The sequence below is a fragment of the Lissotriton vulgaris genome, unplaced genomic scaffold (assembly GCF_964263255.1).
Source record: "Lissotriton vulgaris unplaced genomic scaffold, aLisVul1.2 SCAFFOLD_980, whole genome shotgun sequence".
Lineage (NCBI taxonomy): Eukaryota > Metazoa > Chordata > Amphibia > Caudata > Salamandridae > Lissotriton > Lissotriton vulgaris.
Window position 1 is genome coordinate 401,128 of NW_028255356.1, and position 23,286 is coordinate 424,413.

A 23,286-nucleotide genomic window follows, 5' to 3' on the forward strand; every position below is an offset into this window, starting at 1 on the left:
TTTGGGGAGAGTACATCAGTGCATCTTCGTTCCAGTCCAGGCAACAAAATCGAGACTTCAGAAGCCCAAAAGTATGCTCCACCACACGACGTGTCCTCCCATGGGCATCATTGTAGAGGTCTTCACCAGGGGTCCTGGAATTCCGCAATGGGCTCAGCAACCAAGGCCGGTTGGAATATGCAGAGTCACCTAGGTGTGAGATACACAGAAAGATTTTGTAATATAATTGTATCTGAGCTTAATCAATCAATCAATAGAAAACTTTATTCGGTTTATAGTTCAAATCATAAAAGCTACACATCATAAAAACAATATAAGTGACATTGCATTGTTAGATGATATCCAGAACAACAAGAAAAAAAGTAGATAAATAATTAAAAAGCCGGAGGAAAACTCGTTACAAATCCATATAATTCCTAGAATTAACAGATGCTTTTAAAAAACCCACTATGAAAAATAAACGGTCCTCTTTCAGTAAGTGAAGATACATCAATGCAGGATGAGCCTGCCTAAAATTCAATCTTTTTAAAATAGGAATCAGATAGCGATTACGAGGAAATTCATACAATTGACATAAAATGCAGCATATCCTGCGAAGACTGTCCGTCGCAGCCGCCGGGAGCTGCCACTTTACTTTTAGTAAAACATTTGGGTCTGGCAAGCAAAAGTTGGAAGAGGTTCAGACGAAACCTAGTTAAAAGAAATTTTCTGCCAGGCAGGCAATTTTGATTTCCTCCACGTCTCTCTTTGTAATACATTCAGGGTTAGTGAATAGATCCCCCGCCCTAGCCGTTTCTTAACGTACCTCAGCCACGGAATACGAGCCGAGTTATCAAGGGACATACAGTCTTTTAAAATCACGTGGGTCAGAGGGAGGTCTGGATTCAACCAACATTTTAACCAACAAATCAGTGGTCGCAAGGAAAGTACATCATTTACGTAGTGGACCCCCAACTCCTCATGGACAGCTAAATTAGATGTGCCCCGTGGAACACATAATAGGCGTTTCAGAAAGTCGTTTTCCGCTATTTGAAGGGATTCACCCATGTTATATCCCCATATTTTGCTACCGTATGAAGCTATGGCCAGGCTTATGGCCTGGTACACTTGCAGCATAGCTCCAGTGGGTTTCTTCCCTAATTTGGAAACAAAATTGAAGATTACTGAATTGACCCTAGTAAGGTCCCACTTTTTTCCAATAATAAGGGACCCCAGTTAAACTTATCGTCAAAGGGGACCCCAGTTAAGCTTATCGTCAAAGAGGACTCCAAAGTAAGAAAAAACATTTGTGCAGGGTATCTTGGCATCTCCCACTCTAAATTGGAAATTCCGCTTACAAAGATTCCCCATTTGCATGACATAGGATTTGGAGTTGGTAATTGCCAAATCCCTATCTGACATAAATCCAGAGAAGACGGATAAAAGTAATTGTAACCTCCCTTTCGGTCCTGGGTATGAGAACGGCATTGTCCGCATATAACACGACGGGGATCCCTCGCCGTCCTACCCTGGGACATTCAGCCCCTATTGCCCTTAGTACGCTGTCCAATTCATTAATATAAAAATTTAATTAAAAAAAGAGCCAAAATACAACCTTGCCGACTCCCTTCTTAATATTAAAATCCCTCGTAACACGCAAATACTGTGAAAACCCAACATTGGCTTTAGTAGACTTATGTAGGTCCTCTAAAAAATTTACAACACTGTTCTCCACTCCCATTCCCCTAATGGACTGCCAGAGCTTGTTCCTATTAACACAATCAAAAGCAGATGACAGATCCATGAAGGCAAGGTGAATGGTCCCAGGGCGAGCAACAGTATATTTGCTCAGTATCAAAAATAAGTTAAGACACTGAGCAACAGTAGACCATCCCTGTTGAAATCTGTACTGAACTTCAGACAAACCTGTTATAACTTTAACGATCTCACCCCTCTCAAATCTTATTGCTACCTCCTGAGTGGCGTGGGGCGTCCTGTGGTTTTGCTCAGGCACACAGTCAAACATAGATTAAAAATGTTATACCCACTGCTCTAAATTGCACTCTGAAGATTATTGAGTCAACCAAATCCCTGGACATCATTCTGGACAAAAATCTTAACATGTCAGCACATATCAACACAATGGCAAAAAACGCTAGGTTCCACTTAAGCTACTTACGAAAGCTAAAACCTGTACTAAATAAAGCTGACCTTAAAACAGCAGTTCAGGCACTGGTCATCTCAAGGATTGAATATGGTTGCACTACCTTACCAGGGCTCCCTAAAATCACCCAATGAGAGGTAACATCATCAAACTTCAAGTAGACGCAACCTGCGATTCCACCAACCTTATCTACCTCTTGAAATGCCCATGTGGAAAAATATACGTGGGGAAAACGGAACGCAAAATCAAAGTGCGTATCAATGAACATAAATCAAACATTCGAACTAAAAATGACAAGAACAACGTAGCTGCCCATTTCATTGAACTGAAGCACAACGTAGCCCAACTTAAGTTCCTTGTACTGGAAATCATCCAAAAGGTGGAAGGTAGAGACAATCGTAAACACCTCCTACAGAGAGAAATGTCTTGGATATATCGACTGCAGTCGATGAAACCACATGGTCTTAATGACAGGACTGAATTTAGTTGTTATCTGTAATATAACCCCTGTTCTTCTAGGGTTTACTGTTGTACATTTTCCAGTTTTGATATCATACTCCTGTTTTGTAAGTGTAACACTGTATGATTACATTCGTTCCTCGGTAAGCCCTGTACTGTTAGAAGTAACCTTTTTTACAATTCGGTTTACTAATCTACTTTTTCTTTTATTCCCTGTTTAATTCTCTTGTTTACGAATTTCTAGTTTTTATATTTAACTTTCTCCTATTTGATGTATTCTCATTCGTTAATAGCATCCCCTGTACCAGCTACTTAGTACGTTTTTTACTTTTATCCCCAGCTGTAACTTTTTCCTGCTAACCCTTCTTCTATCTCTATCACGTTCCACCTTAACCTATCACCCGCATGTTTATTAACACATCACTGGTAAACCGCCCGCTTCCCAACTTCTCAGGGGTGATACTTTCAACTCACACGGCCCCCGGATTTAAGTGAACAGCGTCTCACGTCTCACGTAAGTGAAGCTCCTGCTTGTCGTTCACGTATATACGAGAGAGTTCTGCTCCATTAGTTCACAGTGTAAGACTCGGTCTTCTATTTGTTTTTACAGAACTACGTTTACTCTGGCCCTTATGAGTCCACACTGTGAGTGTTTACCCGGCAGTTTTTAATGACGCATCATTACGATTAATTCACCTGTTTGCTTTTTTCGCATGGCTACTTATACCTCACTCACTTTTTGACTGATGTCTCCGTGCACATTAAATACCGCTAATTCACACGAGTACCCCATTGCATTTACTATTCACCCACCTGCGTATTTTATTACCATTTTTCCCAGCGCAAACCACCCGTCGGATTTGTCTATCACCACTAAGCATGGTCATATACTCACATACACGCTCGTTTAGGCACCTCACCGCCGGCAATTAGACATGTAAACTTTGTATTAACATACCTATTCTTTGAGTTATGGTAACTGGTTACTCAATATTCTTCATCCCTTGTAGATACCCCTTGACAAAGGGCTCCACCCGAAATGCATAGGGAGTGGAATTCATTAACCTATATGCAAGACGCTTGTGAACATTGCACAACTTTGATATGATGTGAATATCAAACAAACTTTTTTCATGAAATAAATTGAAAACACTTCATTATGAACTTGATTGGAGTCTAAACTCATTTTGGAACCCTATGGTGTGCCTCCATCCAGGGATGCACTCACTTTAATGCGTGCACATAACTTTATTGTACTCCCTAATATCTCAACAGCACCATTGAAAGCATGCCTTAATGCAGCCAGAAGACTGATAGCGGGATACAAAAAATTCGACCATATCTCTCAGCATTTGAAAGCTCTCAACTGGCTTCTGTTCGAAGCACGAATCCAGTTCAAACTGGCATGCATCACCCATAAAGCAGTACACAACAAATCCCCAGTCTATCTCGCCCAGAAACTCACTCTGTCAGGAGGGTCTCGCTCCTCCAGGAGCAAAGAGGACATACTACTGAAACAAGCACGTTTCCGTAAGAAAAAAACCTATGACCGAGCATTCTCAGGGGCAGCACCGAGAATTTGGAACGCCCTCCCCCCGGACATAAGAAGAATTCCGTACATCACAACATTCAAAAAGGAAGCAAAACAATTTTACATGAAGAAATTTCTTTCCTAATACCTTACTGCTGAACTATGTATATGTCATGCTCCCTTGCTGTTCGAATGCTAACTCAAGCCCTCTTTGCAATTACGGGACCTGTATAATCATGTTGTGTCTTATTACGCTAACTACTGGATCTGTATATTCATATTTTGTCTTATTATGTTGCTTAGTGCTAAAATGAGCTAGCTTTTGAATACTGTATATTTAACTATGCCTTTTGTAATTCTAATTGTTTCAAACCAGTAAGACTCGGAATATGTATGGGTTGGATTGTTGTAAGACCCTGTAAAGTGCTCTGATACCTTGTACAGGGTCATGTTTGCGCTATAGAAAACACCAAAAATAAATAAAATAAATAAATAAATAAATAAATAAATAAATAAATAAATATGGGAATCAAGCTCCCCCCTTCCTGGTTAAATAGTGGTTTGTTTACCACACTCCAGAGCTATTTCTAAGAGTGCTGGGATCAAGCAGCTACCTCCATGCTTCATCCTTCAACGCTCCCTTTCGTGTAGCAAGGGCCATCTTATATTCCCTGCGACAGGTGGAGACAATGGCTAGTATTCTAGGTTTGATTGATAAAACTTCCCTCAGCCTCTTAGCTGCTTTAGAGCAGTGGGAATCAAACCATCTGGGACCAGCCCGAGCTTGACCTTTTACTGGAGCGGATAGCAGCCCAGCCACCTTATCTGAAATAGACTTAAAAGCTCCTAGAATCACTTTTGGCGAGGACTGTTCCATTGTGTAGAGAGATAGTTCATCGACACATACTGTTTTAATCTTATCATAGAATATTTTTGGGGATAATTGAGACCATTTTAATCTGCGCATTCCATCAGTTGGTCGCAATAGGCCCAGCTTTGGTGCATCCCCTATTTTTTCTGCCAATGGACCTGTCAGTGAGAGCGTTAGGGGGTTATGATTGCTAAATTCACTATCAGTAATTTTAAAAGTGTTCACTAAGGATTGTAGAGAAGATGAAATTAAAATGAAATCAATAAAAAAAACATTCCCTTGTCCCTTAAACGTGGGCACAGGGAAATTAGTGCGCGGGTCCTTTATAGCCATCGTAGCCACCAGATCTAATTCCGTGTCTTACCATTTAACAACTCCCCTTGACCAGTGTGTTCAAAATGGAAACCATGCATGCGAGGACAGCCCAAGTCAGAGATGCAGGACATTAGCGGCTCACCACAGGTATGTATATTAAAATCGCTGGCAACCACGAGGCTGTGTAAGCTTTGACTCAAGGCTTGGTTTATGGTTTCTCCCAGGGCAGTTATGTTACTGGGCTCAGTCGGGGAAGAAATTGAATTATAAAAATTAACAAGTCCCCAGCTAATAACCCCCTTACGAGTCGTTAAAGCTAGAATTCCTGGATGTGTAGTGGGCATTACCTGCACTTTGCAGGCAATGGCCACAGAAATATAAGTAACCAGACCACCCTTTGGTCTCCCCGTCAAAGAGGTTCTAGCTGGGACAAAAGTCTTCCAGGAAGAGGTCACATTCTACAGACCACATTTCCTGTAAGCTAACTACCAGAAATAGCTTGACAAAGGCTATCCATCTAGGATTCTGTAGCTTTGCTGCCAACTCCGCTATGTTCCCTAATAGGAAGTTATTGGAACTCAACCTTGCTGCAAGCCAGGCCGCGACAACCCTAGGATCCTGGGGCAGTGCGACTTGCTCTAACCCTGCAGGAACAGGGCCCGCAGTCAGTCGCATTCCTTCATACCAGTCAGGGTATCAAATCTGTTGCTTAAAGCCAATCTATGATCAATACCAGAATGCCTGTCCATAGTTGGCTGGGGTTGCACCAGGGGAATAGAGTGATGAATAGGATATGGTCTTGATCGCTCACCCCCAAAGGGTGTTCCCCATGGATAACTGTTGCCATATCCCTACTACTAAGCGGCCTATAAAAGAAACCCAAGGGTAATATTTTAATGACAGAACCCTCTAATGGGGAGAGGCTATAGCCCCTAGAAAGAATGCGCCCTGCAATATTGGGGTTGTCAAAATTTATGATAATGTAGTCACCAATCCCTTGTTTACTTGAGCTCCGAATCCAATTGACCCTAAGGGCCATAATTATGTTATTGGATATGTTGGCACCCACTGTTGTATTCTGTGTGAACCAGTGGGTTATTTTGTTTATTAACTGCCTGTAATTTTCACTCTTCCCTGGTGGAAGAGCAGGAACATACCCCAAGATCACTACATAAGGGATGGATTCAGGAGGGAGATCAAAAGTAGAAAGACTTGTTGACTGAGGAGAACAAACCTCTGGCCTCTTGTCCCTCTGCGGCATAAGGGACCCTGTTCTAGTAGATGTGCACTGTCTGGGGACTGAGGTATCTATGCTTGCAGGCTTACAACTAGTTAAGCAACTCTTATCTGGTGTTTTACTATTAGGTATTAACCTCACAGTGGCGGCTCCTCCTTTTCTGTCCCACCCCACTCTTCCTCCTTCAATTGTGACTTGGGTATTGGGCTTGTATAAGCTTGCTGTTGCTGTATCACGGGGGTATTCGCCACCAGCCTTTCTAAATTAGACAACCTGTCTTCAACTTTGCTTATTTTTTTAAGTATATGGTCTATTAGAGTAGTCAGCATAGTTTCTAATCTCCTCCAAAAGTCCCCCTCCTGTGAGCCAGCAAATGGTGTTCCTGTCCTAATCTGATTCCGGGAATTTAGATTTCCCTCACTGCTAACACCAGTAGTGGATACGTCTACCTCAGTCTCTGCGGGGCTACCCATTACGGGTTTCTTTGGCTTCCTAGCTCCCCGATTTTTTCTAGTTGCCACGGGGGTTATTGGGGCGAAGGGATTTTGATTTTGCTTTCTGCCCTCTTGGTCTCAGTTTTGATTTAACTGAACTGGGTTCCTGCTCCAAGATTATAGAGGAGACTGTGTCATTCGATTGTGTTGTATCAACAAGTAATGATTGACTCTGCCGTTCTGATGGCATCTCCTGATTAGGAGCCGACAAAACATCAGGAAAAGCATGAGTAAGAGAAAGCCTGCCATGCGTGGTAAAGGGCTCCAGAGATAACCTGCGCTCTGTTAGTATAATTTCATTATTGAGGACAGATTCAGCCCTCGTTAGAAAGGCATCTAAAGTTCCTACCACGGCTTTCCCAGCGGTTAATTTCCGCCTACTCATTTTTTAGTGATTGTAAGCGATTAAGGAACAATAAATTAACTCCTTTGTACAGTGCAAATTAGCTATCAACACTAAAGTGACTAATGCAATGTTAGACTATATACATAGAAAAAGAAAAGAATTAGGTTAGACGCTTCAGGACACAATTATAAAATATTCCTCAAGACTATATATAAAAACTTATACTGTAACTGGTTCTATTTTCAACAGTGCATCTGAACCCATAGAGGACTCTAATATGTGCTATGCAATTATAAGGTTCTAACACCGCAAATAAAATCGTCCTTGGTTTTTAAATGTATTAACCAATATAGACGCTTCCGATATCAACAAGGCCAAAGTACGTCAGTATACAGAAGCTCAGTCGCTCCTTGGATTTGTAAATATCACGATGACAAGCGAGAAGCTCCCTGAGCTAGCAGTACCTGCACAAGGGTCCACACAGGCCAGATGAAAGGGGGGTGACCCATTCCAGCCTCTTCCTGGTGATGATGGGTGCAGATCGGGCCCGCCCTTGGCCCGGGCTATGCCCGCACGCATCCCGCGGTGCAGGAGCTCTGACCCCGGTTTATGTGCCACCTGGCGCGAAGCGCTGCGTCATTGCCGCACAGAATGCTGGGCAGTGTAGTTTTCCAGTCCCTGAGGCATCGGCAAACAATGGCTGCCCACAGCAGTTAGCCCCGTGTAGCAGGGAGCAAGCAGGCAGCAACCGGCAATGGGCACAGCAGGTGAGGTCTCTGATATGGGTTCCCCGACTCAGCTTACTCTCCTACAAGCTATGCATGCTCTGGATGCAGATTTGCCATCATTTGTGGTACGATGCTGTTACGCAGGATGTAGGAGTCATGGGCTGACCCGGGAAATCTGGCACAGACATGGGAGATGATCATATCCGCTTGGCATACCACCTGCACATTAATTGAATGGAAATGATTCCTATTCCTGTAGATGCGCTCATGTGCCTGTGGTGGAACCAGGCCAACATGTGTGCAGTCAATGGCACCAACAACATTAGGCATGCGGCAAGGTCATAAAAATGAATCACTGACATAACCTCTACAGACCAAATATCGACTAGACAAAATATCGATGTCAAATTATCGACTACAAAAATATCGACTCCCAATACTTAAACAAGAAATAACAAATATATCGAAACAACAATATCGATTAAAAATATTATCAACTACTACATTATCGACCATCTATTTTATCGAATGTAAAAAACACAGAGCACCAATCCTTAACATTAAACACCGTCAAAATATCGACCATCACTATAAAGAATACTACAATATCGAAAAATAATTATCGACTTTACAAAATACATACAAAATACGCTTTATAATTAAAAATACATATCATACACTTCACAAATATACATATTATATTTTTTTAAAAGGATACTACATACAATAAACATTTCTAAATTAAAAGACATTTACATCAAATATACATTTTAAAATACATATAAAACATTGCAAATAATTATACATTGCTTAATACACATAATAAATATTCTTTCTCTTTAAATATAACAAAACGCCATTAAACATTGAAAAAATTGCTTTACCCATAAAAAAAAAACACTAATTGGCGTCCACCATTTAAGGACAAAAATTACCAAAACAAGTAAAAAAACTCAAATAAACTAATGAGAACAAGGTATCAAACTGGATAACCAATAAACTTTCACAAACAATTTAACACACCCTATAAAAAGACAAATTACACCTGCTAAAATCGCAATCTAAAACACCAAAAAAAAAGAAGGCGAAACTCTGCCAGTTTGCTGAAAGAAAACGGATTTACTTCTACCAAAAAGCTGCTACACCTATCTAAAGTAAGTACAACCACCTTTATATCTTCAGAAAACGTAAATCTGCTATTTAGAAAACAAATAACTGAAACATTTCTTTTATTCCTACTCTTTTTTCTACAGATAAAAAGAAATTATAGAAAACCTGCACAACATCTACACTTCAAAGAAAAAATATAAAAAGTAGGTATCTCATCTAAAAAATGACTAAAAAACTTAGTATATAGAAAACTAAGGAAAAAGTAGGTAGCTGACCAAAACCAAACAAACATTAAGAAATAAACATTCTTCTAACACATCTTCTCCATCTTAACAGGTACAGAAATAAATACAGCAAAAAGGAAACTTCGAAGAAAACCAACAACTGCATTCAACAAAGAAATAAACTGGTAAATAATTAACATGCAAATCAATGTTATGATAATACTAAATACATGATTTAAATACTTTTCTAATAATGTAATGTTTAATCTCTCCTAGCACCAAAAAGCAAATATGACTGAAGGAGCTAAATTTGTTTATTCTCAAAAAGGCAAAATGCTTCTATGTTACATGGGCTATGTATACACTCAAGAGAAACAGAAAGATATGAAAGTTTTTTGGAAATGCACCAACTACTATTCTAACAAATGTTATGGGAGAGCTATAACTCAGGAACCTACTGTGACTTATACTAAGGAACATAACCACCCACCCAATGTTACAGAAATAGAAATTAGAGAAGTGCTTGATTCCCTTAAAGAAGCTAGCACTACTAGTGATACACCAACAACTACTATTCTAAAACAGCAATTAAGTACTCTACCCCAACATGCCTCTAGCCAACTACCAAGTATAGATTCACTTAAAAGAACCATAGCTAGACAAAAAAGAGCTACAGCAATTACTCCTCCCACACCTAAAACTTTTGAAGAAGTTCAATTTACCCCTGAACTCTGTGTAACTCATAATAATGAACCATTTATACTATATGACAACAACTCAAAAGATAAAATAATAATACTGTTTGCCACTGCAGACAACATGACTAAACTAAACCAATGCCAAACTTGGATGATGGATGGTACATTTGCAGTATGTCCTAAACCTTTTTGCCAATTGTACACTATCCATGGTCATTTCCAAAACGCTAATATTCCATTCCTATATGCCCTCCAACCAAACAAACAACAATCTACCTACCAAGAAATCCTAACCAAAGTCAAACAACTAATTAATGACTCTTTCCCACCAAAAATTATCATTGATTTTGAAAAAGTAATGATAAACAGTATCCTAAAAATATACCCACATACAGCAATACAAGGTTGCTATTATCATTTTAATCAATGTATATGGCGCCATCTACAAAAATCTACATTAAGGGCTCCATTAGGATGTCGGGCGGATCGCCACCGCCTGGAAAACGCGAAAAACAAAGTATGTGTGTAAAAATTTGAGTATATAATACTCGTCACACTACTTTAAAAAAAAAACGGACCTCCTCCAAAAACTAAAAGAGCGACGACAACCTAAAAATAGAAAAAACACATACCCACCCACACAAATACACCCATACACATATAAAAATACATTTTTATCCTATGAACATAACCATTTAGTAACATTAAAACATATAAACATCTTTCACACATCTAGTACTAAAACACGATAAACACTAAATATCGTACACTCGAGCTAACACCTAAAACACAATTTACGATATATATTACAATCCTACTCAAGCTAAATACACCACACATACACTTAAATTACATTTCCTAGCTTATAAAATACAACAAAAACAAACTTACCCACTCCAACGCGACGCAACATCCAACCGCGAGCTGTTCCAGTACTAAATCAAACATACTAACATTACGCGGTTAAAAAATAGTCGCTGTATAACTGAAAAGCATATTTATTTTCTATTTTCTTACACTTTAAAATTAATAATATAGGCTTACATTATATATTATTTCTCCTAATAATTTTTTTTTAATAATTATAAATATATATTTATTTTACAAAATTATTTACAACATTTTTCAATAAAGAATGAAAATGAAAATATTATTTATATGTACAATTTGTAATTAATTATAATGTTGAAATTACTTTAATCATTCACCTTCTGCTAAACCTTATGCTTATAAATATGTTAATATGATAATAAAATGTATGTACAATTTACATATGTTTTCTCATTATTCACTTTGGTAAACATTAATATTATTAATATTTTCAATATTAATCTTTATTAATTTATAAAATACATATTATCATTTTGTAAGCAACAAAAATGTTACTATTTTGAGATCTGTTAAAAATGTATCTATCAATAATTTGTACTATAAAAGACTGAAAAATGTATGTACAACAAATATACCAATTATTTTCAACATGTTTACTATTAAAATATATCTATTTTATATGTGATTTATAATTATTGTTAAGAAATAAATTGTACACTATGTAATAATATTTGTATTAAAAAATGACATTTGCAATATATGTGAATTAACATAAAAATTATTTCATTGTAATTTATTAATATTTTTTATATTAAAAAATGTACTTGCAATTTATTTTTAATTTTTTAAAACTATTCACTTACAAAATTAAACTACAAATAAAAACGTTTCCTCTAATTGCCATTTGTTTTTACATCTTAATAAACAGTTTGTAAATGTTTTCACTTAAACATGTGTGTGTCTCCTTTTATAATTTTCAAAATAAAATATAATGCAAATATATTTTAAATTATTTATTAATTATTTTTATTAAATTATAAAAATTGTGAAATCTTTATCAATCTACTACAAATGTAACAATAATTTAAATTACTACTATAGTTAATTAATTCACAAAAAAATAATAATTGTAATATTCTACCAACCAAAATGTATATCTCTAAAAGGTTTTTGCTATTCCCACTCCACCAAATATAAAGTCAGGGAAGGTGCTGGACAGTAAACCCATATAAATTACTATTCTCACTCCACAAAGTATAAACTCGGGGATGGTGCTGGACAGTAAACCCATATAAATTACTATTCCCAATCCACCAAGTATAAAGTCTGGGAAGGTGCTGGACATTCAACCCATATAAATTACTATTCCCACTCCACTAAGTATAAACTCAGGGAAGGTGCTGGACGGTAAACCCATATAAATTACTATTCCCACTCCACCAAGTATAAACTCAGAGAAGGTGCTGGACACTCAAACCATATAAATTACTATTCCCACTCCACCAAGTATAAAATCAGGTAAGGTGTAGGACAGTAAACGCATATAAATTACTATTCCGACTCCACCAATTATAAACTCTGAAAAGGTGCTTGACATTCAACCCATATAAATTACTATTCCCACTCCACCAAGTATAAAGTCAGGGAAGGTGCTGGACATTAAACCCATATAAATTACTCTTCCCAATCCACCAATTATAAACTCAGAGAAGGTGTAGGACATTCAACCCATATAAATTACTATTCCCACTCCACCAATTATAAACTCAGAAAAGTTGCTGGACATTCAACCCATATAAATTACTATTCCCACTCCACCAAGTATAACGTCTGGGAAGGTGCTGGACAGTAAACCCATATAAATTACTATTCCCACTCCACCAAGTATAAACTCAGGGAAGGTGCTGGACATTCAACCTATATAAATTACTATACCCACTCCACCAAGTATAAACTCAGGGAAGGTGCTGGACATTCAACCCATATAAATTACTATTCCCACTCCACCAAGTATAACGTCTGGGAAGGTGCTGGACAGTAAACCCATATAAATTACTATTCCCACTCCACCAAGTATAAACTCAGGGAAGGTGCTGGACATTCAACCTATATAAAATACTATTCCCACTCCACCAAGTATAAACTCAGGGAAGGTGCTGGACATTCAACCCATATAAATTACTATTCCCACTCCACCAAGTATAAACTCAGGGAAGGTGCTGGGCAGTAAACCCATATAAATTGCCATTCCCACTCCACCAAGTATAAAGTCAAAGAAGGTGCTGGACAGTACACCCATATAAATTACTATTCCCACTCCACCAAGTATAAAGTCAAAGAAGGTGCTGGACATTCAACCCATATAAATTACTATTCCCACTCCACCAAGTATAAACTCAGGGAAGGTGCTGGACATTCAACCCATATAAATTACTATTCCAACTCCACCAAGTATAAACTCAGGGAAGGTGCTGGACACTCAAACCATATAAATTACTATTCCCACTCCACCAAGTATAAAATCAGGGAAGGTGCTGGACAGTAAACCCATATAAATTACTATTCCCACTCCACCAAGTATAAAGTCAAAGAAGGTGCTGGACAGTAAACCCATATAAATTACTATTCCCACTCCACCAAGTATAAACTCAGGGACGATGCTGGACAGTAAACCCATATAAATTACTATTCCAACTCCACCAAGTATAAACTCAGGGAAGGTGCTGGACACTCAAACCATATAAATTACTATTCCCACTCCACCAAGTATAAAATCAGGGAAGTTGTAGGACAGTAAACGCTTATTAATTACTATTCCCACTCCACCAATTATAAACTCTGAAAAGGTGCTTGACATTCAACCCATATAAATTACTATTCCCACTCCACCAAGTATAAAATCAGGGAAGGTGCTGGACATTAAACCCATATAAATTACTGTTCCCAATCCACCAATTGTAAACTCAGAGAAGGTGTAGGACATTCAACCCATATAAATTACTATTCCCACTCCACCAATTATAAACTCAGAAAAGTTGCTGGACATTCAACCCATATAAATTACTATTCCCACTCCACCAAGTATAAAGTCTGGGAAGGTGCTGGACATTAAACCCATATAAATTACTATTTCCACTCCACCAAGTATAAACTCTAGGAAGGTGCTGGACAGTAAACCCATATAAATAACTATTCCCACTCCACAAAAAAAAAAGTCATTAAACATACTGGACACTAAAACCATATAACTTAAAAACTCCCATTATTTTATATATTTCATACAATAAAACATTTTTAATGTTATAAATAAATTAGATTTTTTTTTATTATTTTGTAAATTATTTTAATTTTATTTAAATAATTTAATAAAAAAGTCACATAAAATATTAATTTATTACAAAATAATTATCTAAAATTAAAAAATAATTTTATAAATTATTTATAAATTAATTTCTATTAAATATTCAATTTTAAAATAAGGATTTTGATTTATTTTCTATTTTATTTTAATAAAAAATTTCTAAATTTTACAAAAATATTAAATTTTTATCTCCTAATTATTTTTTTTAAAATGTCTTAATTTTTAACTATAAATCTATGTATTTTCTAATTTAATTTCTAATTATTTTCAAAATTTAAAACAAGATTATCACATAAAATTAGTAATTATTCTCTAATAATTGTCTGAATTAAAATAATTATTTTGAAAATAATTTCGAAATTATTTTCAAATTAATTTCGAAATTCCTATAAAAAATTACGCAATAATTTCGAAAAAAAATCAAAACAATTTCAAATTTCAAATAAATAATTTTAAATTCTATTAGAAATTTAATTTTTTATTATTTTAAAACACTTCCCACCCTATTCCTCTAATAACCCACAACCCACTACTAAAACATACATTTTTACTACATTTTACAATTATTATACATTTATTTTAATTTAATTCTATATATTTTAAAACACTTCCCACCCTATTCCCCTAAAAACCCACAACCCACTCCTAAAATGATTTATTATTTTTAAACTACATATTTTTCTTTCTTTTTTTAAATTATTTACATATTTTATTACATTAAATTACAAACATAAACAAAATTTAAGTAAAATAAATTAAAAATACAACATTTATAACATTATACATTCCAGAAATCGATATTTTAACAGTCGATATTTTCTCTTTAGATATTCTGACAGTCTATATTTTGACATTCGATATTTTTTACATATACAACAAATCAATTTTTTCTACACTCGATATAAACTACTCGATATTCTATACTTCGATATTTTTAAACACACTTAAAAATCGATAAAATTAACATTGATATTACTTACCTCGATATTACTGCAATGTCGATATTCTGTAGTCGATATTCTGTCCAGTCGATAAAAAAAACTCGATATTTAGACTGCACACCCATAAGAATCACCCTTCACAGCTGCCAATGTAAGTCTTCTGGGATAATGGATGTAGGTGTCCTTGTATGTCATCATAGCAGACAGGACATCATGTAGCACAATGCTGAATTTTGGTTTAGACATCCCACCTGTGCTGGCTACCGTGTACTGGAACGAACCAGTTGCAAAGAAATGCAGGGCCGCCATCACCTTACATGTTTGTGTCATGTTTGCTAAATTGTACACATGTCATGTTAGGATGCAATACCAGAACAGAGGTGAATTCCATCCACAGGGTTACTTGCGGGCTTGCAAGGGTCCATCATATCTGAGTGTTCTTTCTTGATGTGTGAACAGCAGTGTTGATGTGTGGTCATCTTGTGCAGGCCTGTCTTCCTAGTCACATGGGTAGATTTGAATATGTGAACTTGAGTGGTCATACAATGTGAATGGGTTCTCATTGTCAGTAGTGTTGATGTGTGTGTGCCCCTGCAATGCCATCTGCACACATGTATGATCCAGGGAATGAGTGTCTGTTTGGTTCAATTGTCTGCCATGTGCTTCATATTGTGGGCACATGTAGGAGTTGTAGTTTGGGCACTATGCATTATGTCAGTGTGTCCTTGCACTCCTAGGGGACACCTACTTGTTTTTGCTGCCAGTTCTGAGTATGCAGAGTGTGCGACTGCTAAGTCTGTGTTGTGTTTTGTTGAACAGCCATGTGTCTTGTTACTGTTTGTGCTCACTGTGCAGACCTGCTCCGCCACACTGACATCATTTGTGGGTTGTCTTATGCATTGCTGTCACTTGACCCTATTGCGGCTCCAGTATGGTATGTGGTCTGTGGAGTCATACCATCCCCTATATGTACTTCAAATGCCTACACAATGTGAGTTACTCCTCTATGTGTTTGTGTACTGTACACTACTCACCTGTCCACTACTGAAGTACATACCACTTCGAGCTCATGTCTTCCACCCCATGGCTTGCCAGTGTGTGAGCCTCCTCTCCAGTGCATAGTGTGACACTATGCTGTGTGAGGCTGATCTGTGTACAGAAACAATGTGCCACTCAGGACAGTTCCACAATTAGTTTAGTGTTATTTTCTTCTACTATTTTGCAGTCATGGTTGCTCATGTGCAGTGCATCTGTTTGAGCAGCACAGTCCTCTAGTCATGTTGTTTGCATCTGGGTTTCCCTGAGTTGTGCATCTGTGGGTGATGGGTAAGATGTATGTGTGTTTGCTGAGGTACTGCTACCCTTCCTGAGTGCGATGTTCTCTGTGTGCTGTGATGATTTGTGTTGTGGGAGTTGATGGTGTGTGTAGGATAGTAAGGTCTGCTTCCTATGGTCACCCCCACTTTTTGCTGTGATTCTCTGGTTTTTCGACTTTAGTGTGGCTGTGGGCCTGCTAATCAGACCACAGCCCAGCTGTTCTCTCTCTAAATTGATATCATGTACTTTAGGTACATACCAGATTGGTTACTGGGTCACCCTTGTGAGCCCCTGTATAGTGTACCATAGGTACCCAGGGCATAGGTGCACCCTAGGCCTACCAGGGACTGCAGCATGTATTGTGCCACCTCTGGTTTGCCTTCTAAACTGACACCACAGGTCTGTGCACACAGCCTTAGGTAATACCTATATCTACAATTACAAATAGACACATATACACCTATAAGCAACTCCTATGGTAGGCCTCGCCAATCCTGGAGGCAGAGTGCTTGGTTGTATGTGCGAGGGTGCCCCAGCATGAGCTGAGCCCCTCTGCAGCTTTCGGGACCATCTCCTTATAGCTGGTCTATGATGTAGCTATACCATATACTCTTAAGTGAATTATAATCCACACGGTTAATTCTATCTTTGGTTTGGCTTTATCAAAACATGTTGTGTAAGGTGTCAAACACTTGGGAATTCTACCCCCCGCCAATTCTGGTGGCGGGGGAAGCATTCCACCCTTCTAGAGGGAGAAGACATGTAGTTACTGGTTTACCCGGTTAAATTTAAACAAAGCCTCAGCATCACAAAATGGATGCTGCTGCCACAGACACGAGTCTGACCTCCTGTTGCTGGGGGAAACTCTGGCAGGGAAGGCCTGGACAATAGGTTTCCTGTCCAGGGAGGTGCTGGCACCTCCCCCGACAAGGGTTTTGTGTATTGGGGCAGGGAGGGCTGCATTCAGTAAATGCATTTAGACACTGCCTGGGGCACACAAGGTCCTCCATGCATAGCCCAGTTCAAACCAGTTGCACGGGCACTCCAGCCCCAACTCTGGCGTGAAACTGGACAAAGGGAAAGGGGTGTAACCACCCCCTTCTCAGGTCCACCTAGTCAGGTAATCCAGCCCCCTTTCTTAGTATAATTATAGGAGTTGTGTCCCCAGGACTTTAGATTATCCTGGACGAATCTTTGAAAGACATATCTTGGACCTTCGACATTCCATTCTGACTGGAAGACGGAAGACATCTCCCTTGTGGTCAAGGAGTGACCACCCTGTGCAAACAGGCACCAAACAGCAACTTTGCCAGTCTGCAGTTTCAATGCTCCCGTCAGAACCCGAAGATTCTGCAACAAAAGAACTGGACTTCCAGACTTCTCTGACCCTGACCCACATCCACAGCAAAGCTGAGACACGTGGCGGACACGAGAGACGTGGGACCGGACATCTTGGACTTCCTGCATTTTGCTACCTGCACTCCTTTCCTGAAACCTCAGTTACATTGTGCAATGGGGTATGAGAAGCCCCCGCCCGAGCCCCATTTGCACTGAAGCTCAGGCCCCAACACTCCGCGAGAATCCCGTGGGCCCCGCCTTTGCATTTGAGCTCGACACGTCTTCCCCGTTCCTTGCCTGTTGGCTTTTGAGCACCCTGAAGACCTTCCTATGAATTTCACTTGCTGTTCTGGTTACTCCAGGATTGCTCCAGCTTCCCTGAAAAGGAGAAGTGCCACAGACCTTGCTGGTCTGCAACAGAGCCAATCTCGACATCCTGCGTGGGTTGCGGATGCCATTGCTTGTTGGGTCCAATCCGGATACCGACACCGCAGTCATCTAGATCCATCGTGGGACAGCTCGAATCCAGCGCCTAGTCATCGTCAATGCCTCCTGGACCTCGTGGCTGAAGAGACAAACTCACCTTCTTCACCTTAAGGCACCCGACATCGCCTGGTTCTTTCCTTCCTGGTACCTTCCTGGTCACTGGCTAGTGACCCAGACTTAGTCCCCTCTGCTTTCAGGTTCTTTACATCTTCGATCCACCCTTGGATCCACCCGGACACTTTTCCTCTGGTCACCTGCAGCACTTCTTTGCAGCTCTCCATTGAAAACGACGACGAAACCCGACACGAAAAGACACTTATGCACCCGGCTTTCCTGGGTGAGGTAACATGAGTACTCTGGTGCTCCCATGGATCTTGACTCTCAAAGTGTCCTAGTTTAAAAGGGTTCCATCTTAGTCCATCCGGAAGTGTCCTTAAATTGTATATTTGTAACTTCTTCGTTTCCCATAGAAAGTCAATAGTAACCCGTGGGCCTCCTAGTTCCTAACCTTTGGTTGTTTAGTGTAGCCCCAGCGATTCCACCGGCCCCAGGCCTGCTTTCTAACTCTCTCGTGGTACTTATATCACTTTCTTAGTATATGGTTTGTGAGGCCCCTAGGGCATAACGTATACTGTGCAACTTATCGTATTTTAACTGTGACTTGTATTGTATTTTTACCTCTGACCTCATAAATAGTGCAGAGGGGGTGTGTTTAGATTAAAAATATATATATTTGATATATACATTGAGTGGTGTCCTTTCATTTGGTATTCAAGGGATTACATATGGTAAAACAACTTACTTAACTCGCCTACTGAAGTCTTAGCCTGAAGACTGCTGGTTCATGCTACCACTAGGATAGCTTTCTATAGGGTTGACCACCATCAATAAGGGTCGATCAGAATGGTGCAAGGTGCCCACTAGAACTAGTGGACATCATATGCCAGGATAACTTCTCACAATGTGGCACTCAGATATGTGTGCTACTGGTTTGGTTGGTGTGCACACACTGCTTGGTGTGAATGCTATGCTGTCAATGTATGTTGCCTTGTACTTGGCAGGTGTGCATCCCCCTGATGGTCAGCTGCGTTTGCAATGTGATGGATTGGTATGTGCATCTGTTGTGTTTTTTGTTGGATGTATGCAGTGTTTGGCCTGTCTTGGCTCATTCTACTGACAGGTGCTATGTGTGTGTGGCGTTTTATTTGCATGACATTGTGTGTGAGTAGTTTGTGCATTGTGATATATTCAGATGTGTGTTGCAAGTGTAGTGTGCATCACTTGTGTGTCTATCACTTGTGTGTCTGTCACATGCAGCAAGGTGGATTCGTGTTCATGAGCTTGTTTTGAGTGCACAATGGTGGTTTGTCCTCCTATTTTGGGCCTGTCACTTGTCAAGATTGTGCATGCTTGTGGTACACTATGACACCATGTTCACTTGATGACTGGTGTAGTGTCTCTGTCTGTGTTAGCTGATTTGTCCCACTGATCCCAGTTAGTGTTCATGATTGGCTTTTGATGATGCAATTCTTGTTTGTGTTGGGGTATGGTGTCTGTGCATAGGTCCTGAGTGACAATGTTGTGTATTCCTGTTCTGTCTAAGGTTACATTACCTTTCCACTGTTTGGCTGCAAATGTCTGGGCGTGTTGGATGTCTGTGGATGTTGTTTGTGAGCTTTGTGTTTGGCTATTGTTTGTGTGCTAGCATTGATTAAGGCATCCCTGAGTGTGAGTCTGACATTTGTGGATGCACCACAGGGAGTGTGATTGGTTGTCCGTGAACTGACAGGACATCATTTGCACCATTATGTGTGTTTCTCACAGGTGATGAGTGTTGCAGATGTGAGGTGGGTAGAGGAGGGGTATGTGGGAAGGTCCTACTTGTATTTGACACTCAGGGGGTGTGACAATGAGCCATGTGTGTTGTACTGATGACATACACATGTCAAGTAAGTTGACATAGATGTGTGGCTGGTCACTGTATGACTTCAGACACTTCCTATCATTCCTGTGCCTAGGCATGACTTACCTTGATGTATCCCTGAGTTGTTGCACAGAGGTCACTGTGGTTTAATGTCACTCACTGTGCCATCCATGCCTGATTTGATGGCCTAAGGGTGGTGTGAAATGTTCCTTCTCTTGCATGTGATGTACACATGCTATGTGGCTTGCTCTATGGTTTTCCAGCACTGTGCACTTCACTATTGGCTGGCCCATTTATTGTCCTCCATTGCTGCTGTGTGAACAGTTTAGTGGATGTTCATATAAAGTGTGAGTCTTCATTTTGTAAGTATACTCAGTTTGCTAAACATGAGTGAGTGGAAGGTTGGTGTGAGGAGGAGGGTTGTCTGGCCCCTGAGCTTCTGTGCAGGGTGTTCCTCTTCACCCCCACCTTCCCAATCAATCTCCCTTGTCCTTTGATGTGTGAGGTGCAAGGTTTGGCTACACATGGCAGATTAATTGTGCATGGGGGCACAGGAGTAGCATACAGCATGTGCCCAAATGGGTGTGGGAAGGGTGAAGGTGGAGTCCTGTGAATCTGGCCGGACTGCCCATGCCTGGTGCTGGCCCTGCCTACTACATTGTGCACAGGTTTTCCCACGTCTTCACCGCTGCAGTGATTTTGCGGTTGATGGGTGACCCGGATGCGGAGGGGTGAGTTTCTAACAGGTAGGACATGTGTGGGTACACTGGGGGATATGTTCTTGTCCCCACCGGAGTGTCTGTTGTGGATGGGAATGGTATGTCAGCACAGGAGTTGTGTTTTGTGGTTGTGGGTGGAGTTGTGTATTTGCATACCTGCTGCGTTGTCCACAACGGTGCATTATTTGCTGGTAGTGGATGAAGTGCAGCACCGGAAGGGCTTGAAGAGCTGGATCCATAGTGGTCAGGACTGGGTGGAGGGGACTGGGAGTTGGGTTTTGCTCTCTGCTGTAGTGCTTTCGCCGTCTCTGGGTGGGTGGATTCTCCACTGCGGTGTGATGGGCTGTTTGCAGCATCATGATTTATACGGCGGACGGGACATCAGTCCTCATAGCGGTGTGTCTCTATTGGCTCCCTCCTCCGTGGTGGGGGACGCAAATTCCTGGCGGTTCATGAAACTCCGCAGCGGATGGAAAATGGGCTATGTTTGCCCATTGTAATATGGCTGACGCGAGGACCGCTGTTGGAGTGCGGATATGGGCATTTTCGCCCAGCACCGCGGATGTGCCTCCACCCAGCATCCTAATGAACCCCTAAGTCTGGGCATAGTTTGCTATGCGGAATTCCACGAAGTGCAAAAAAAACTTTGCCGCACTAACTGGAGCTCTGCAACCAGCGGAGTGCATTAGATAAATGCTCTTCGTAGTGGTTTTCATTGCCAGGTGCTTGTCCGCACCGTGCAAACATCGCAAATGGCACCATACACAGCACTAGTGGGCGTTTCTTCCTTTCTGCCGCTAGAGTAGATTTTAGAGCTGCAGCTTTCTCAACGCGACCGGACAGTTTCTCAATGTGAGCAGTTCTGACCATGGGCAACCACTCGCAATGAGAAATCTGACCGTCCGCGTAAAGAAATTTTGCCAGGAGGTTGATTTTCCACACTCGTGCTCGCCAACTTGTTGTTGCCAATCGCGAACAAGGAAAAATCTTAGTGGAAGGTGGATTTTCCTCACTTGTGCTCGCCAACTTGACGTTGCCGAAAGCGAGTGAGGTAAAAAAACTGTGCTCTGCTGATTGGAGTTTTTCGAAACTCCGCGAGCTCCACATCCAGGCTTACTGATAACACACAGGCTCTTGCCCTCAACTACAGTGTGACATGCCTCACCTGATAACACACAAGCTCCTAAGATACGCTGTGGCCAATCTCACCTGATAATACACAAGCTCCTGTTCTAAGCCACAGTGTAAAAAACCTAACCTGACACTAAACAAGCTCCTGTCTTAAGCTACAGTGAGACATACCTCACCTGATAACTCCAGTCTCCTATCCTAGGATAGGACAAGATGTATTACCAACCTCCTCACTCATCTTCTAACCGGTGCAGTAACATTAATTTATCTGGTAATTCTCCATTTATAACAGAATACATATAATTTCTTTATGATTATGAAACTAAAATTATGACATCTGTGCTTCACCATTACTCTGAATGAGGGTCATAGCAGGATACCCCCTCCGCATCTCCTTCTGGGTGAACTGGCTGGAGAGAGGCAGCCCGCACTGCCCAAATCTTGTTTCTTTCATCCCAAGGGCTGAACCCTCTGGACCCCACTTCTTTTATATTCTCTCCTGTCAGTCACAACGACTCATGCTTGACTTCAGCCAATCTCTCCACTCAGCCTGTCTCTAGGTCTTTGACTGTCTCTGACTGCGGTGGGTTTTACTCCTTCTGCTTTCTCCTTGGATCGAGCTTCTCTGTAGCTTCACAAATTCTGCCCTCTCTGCAGTTCGTGAGGTGTCTGGGGGAGGGCAAGAGTTTGAGAAGGACGAACAATGGTAGAAGGGAAGGTAGTAAGAGATTGCAGTTGAGAAATGAAGAAAAACGCGCTAGTGTTCTGATATCTCACCTGATACTTGTAGGATGCTTTTTAATATCTAACCAGCTTTTTTTTGCTTCTGACAGAACAAGCTAAGAATTGAGAAGAAGAAAATTGAATCTGAGTTTGAACAACTGCGGCAACATCTGAAAGAAAATGAGCAAACGCTGAACAGGAGGCTGAAGGAGGTGGAGAAGAAAATTACCATGATAGAAAATGCAAATATCACCAAACTGTCCAATCAAATCACCTCTCTCAATGCCCTGATGACGGCAATAGCAAAAAAGTGTGAGGCGCCGGCGTGGGAACTCCTGAAGGTGAGATACTGTTTGGGA

At 40.3% G+C, this 23,286-nt stretch overlaps 1 protein-coding gene across 2 annotated transcripts in view; it reads left to right on the top strand.

Annotated features, from left to right (window-relative positions):
* The window catches only part of LOC147659154 (E3 ubiquitin-protein ligase TRIM39-like), a 376,357-nt gene that overhangs the window by 91,840 nt on the left and 261,231 nt on the right, over window positions 1-23,286 (top strand). Inside the window, exon 4 of one of the 2 annotated variants that reach the window (XM_086951936.1) lies at window positions 23,140-23,268. In XM_086951936.1, coding sequence (XP_086808062.1) covers window positions 23,140-23,268 — 129 coding nt within the window. Of the gene's footprint in view, window positions 1-23,037; window positions 23,269-23,286 lie in introns of both variants that reach the window. The other variant, XM_086951935.1, reaches the window with a different exon arrangement.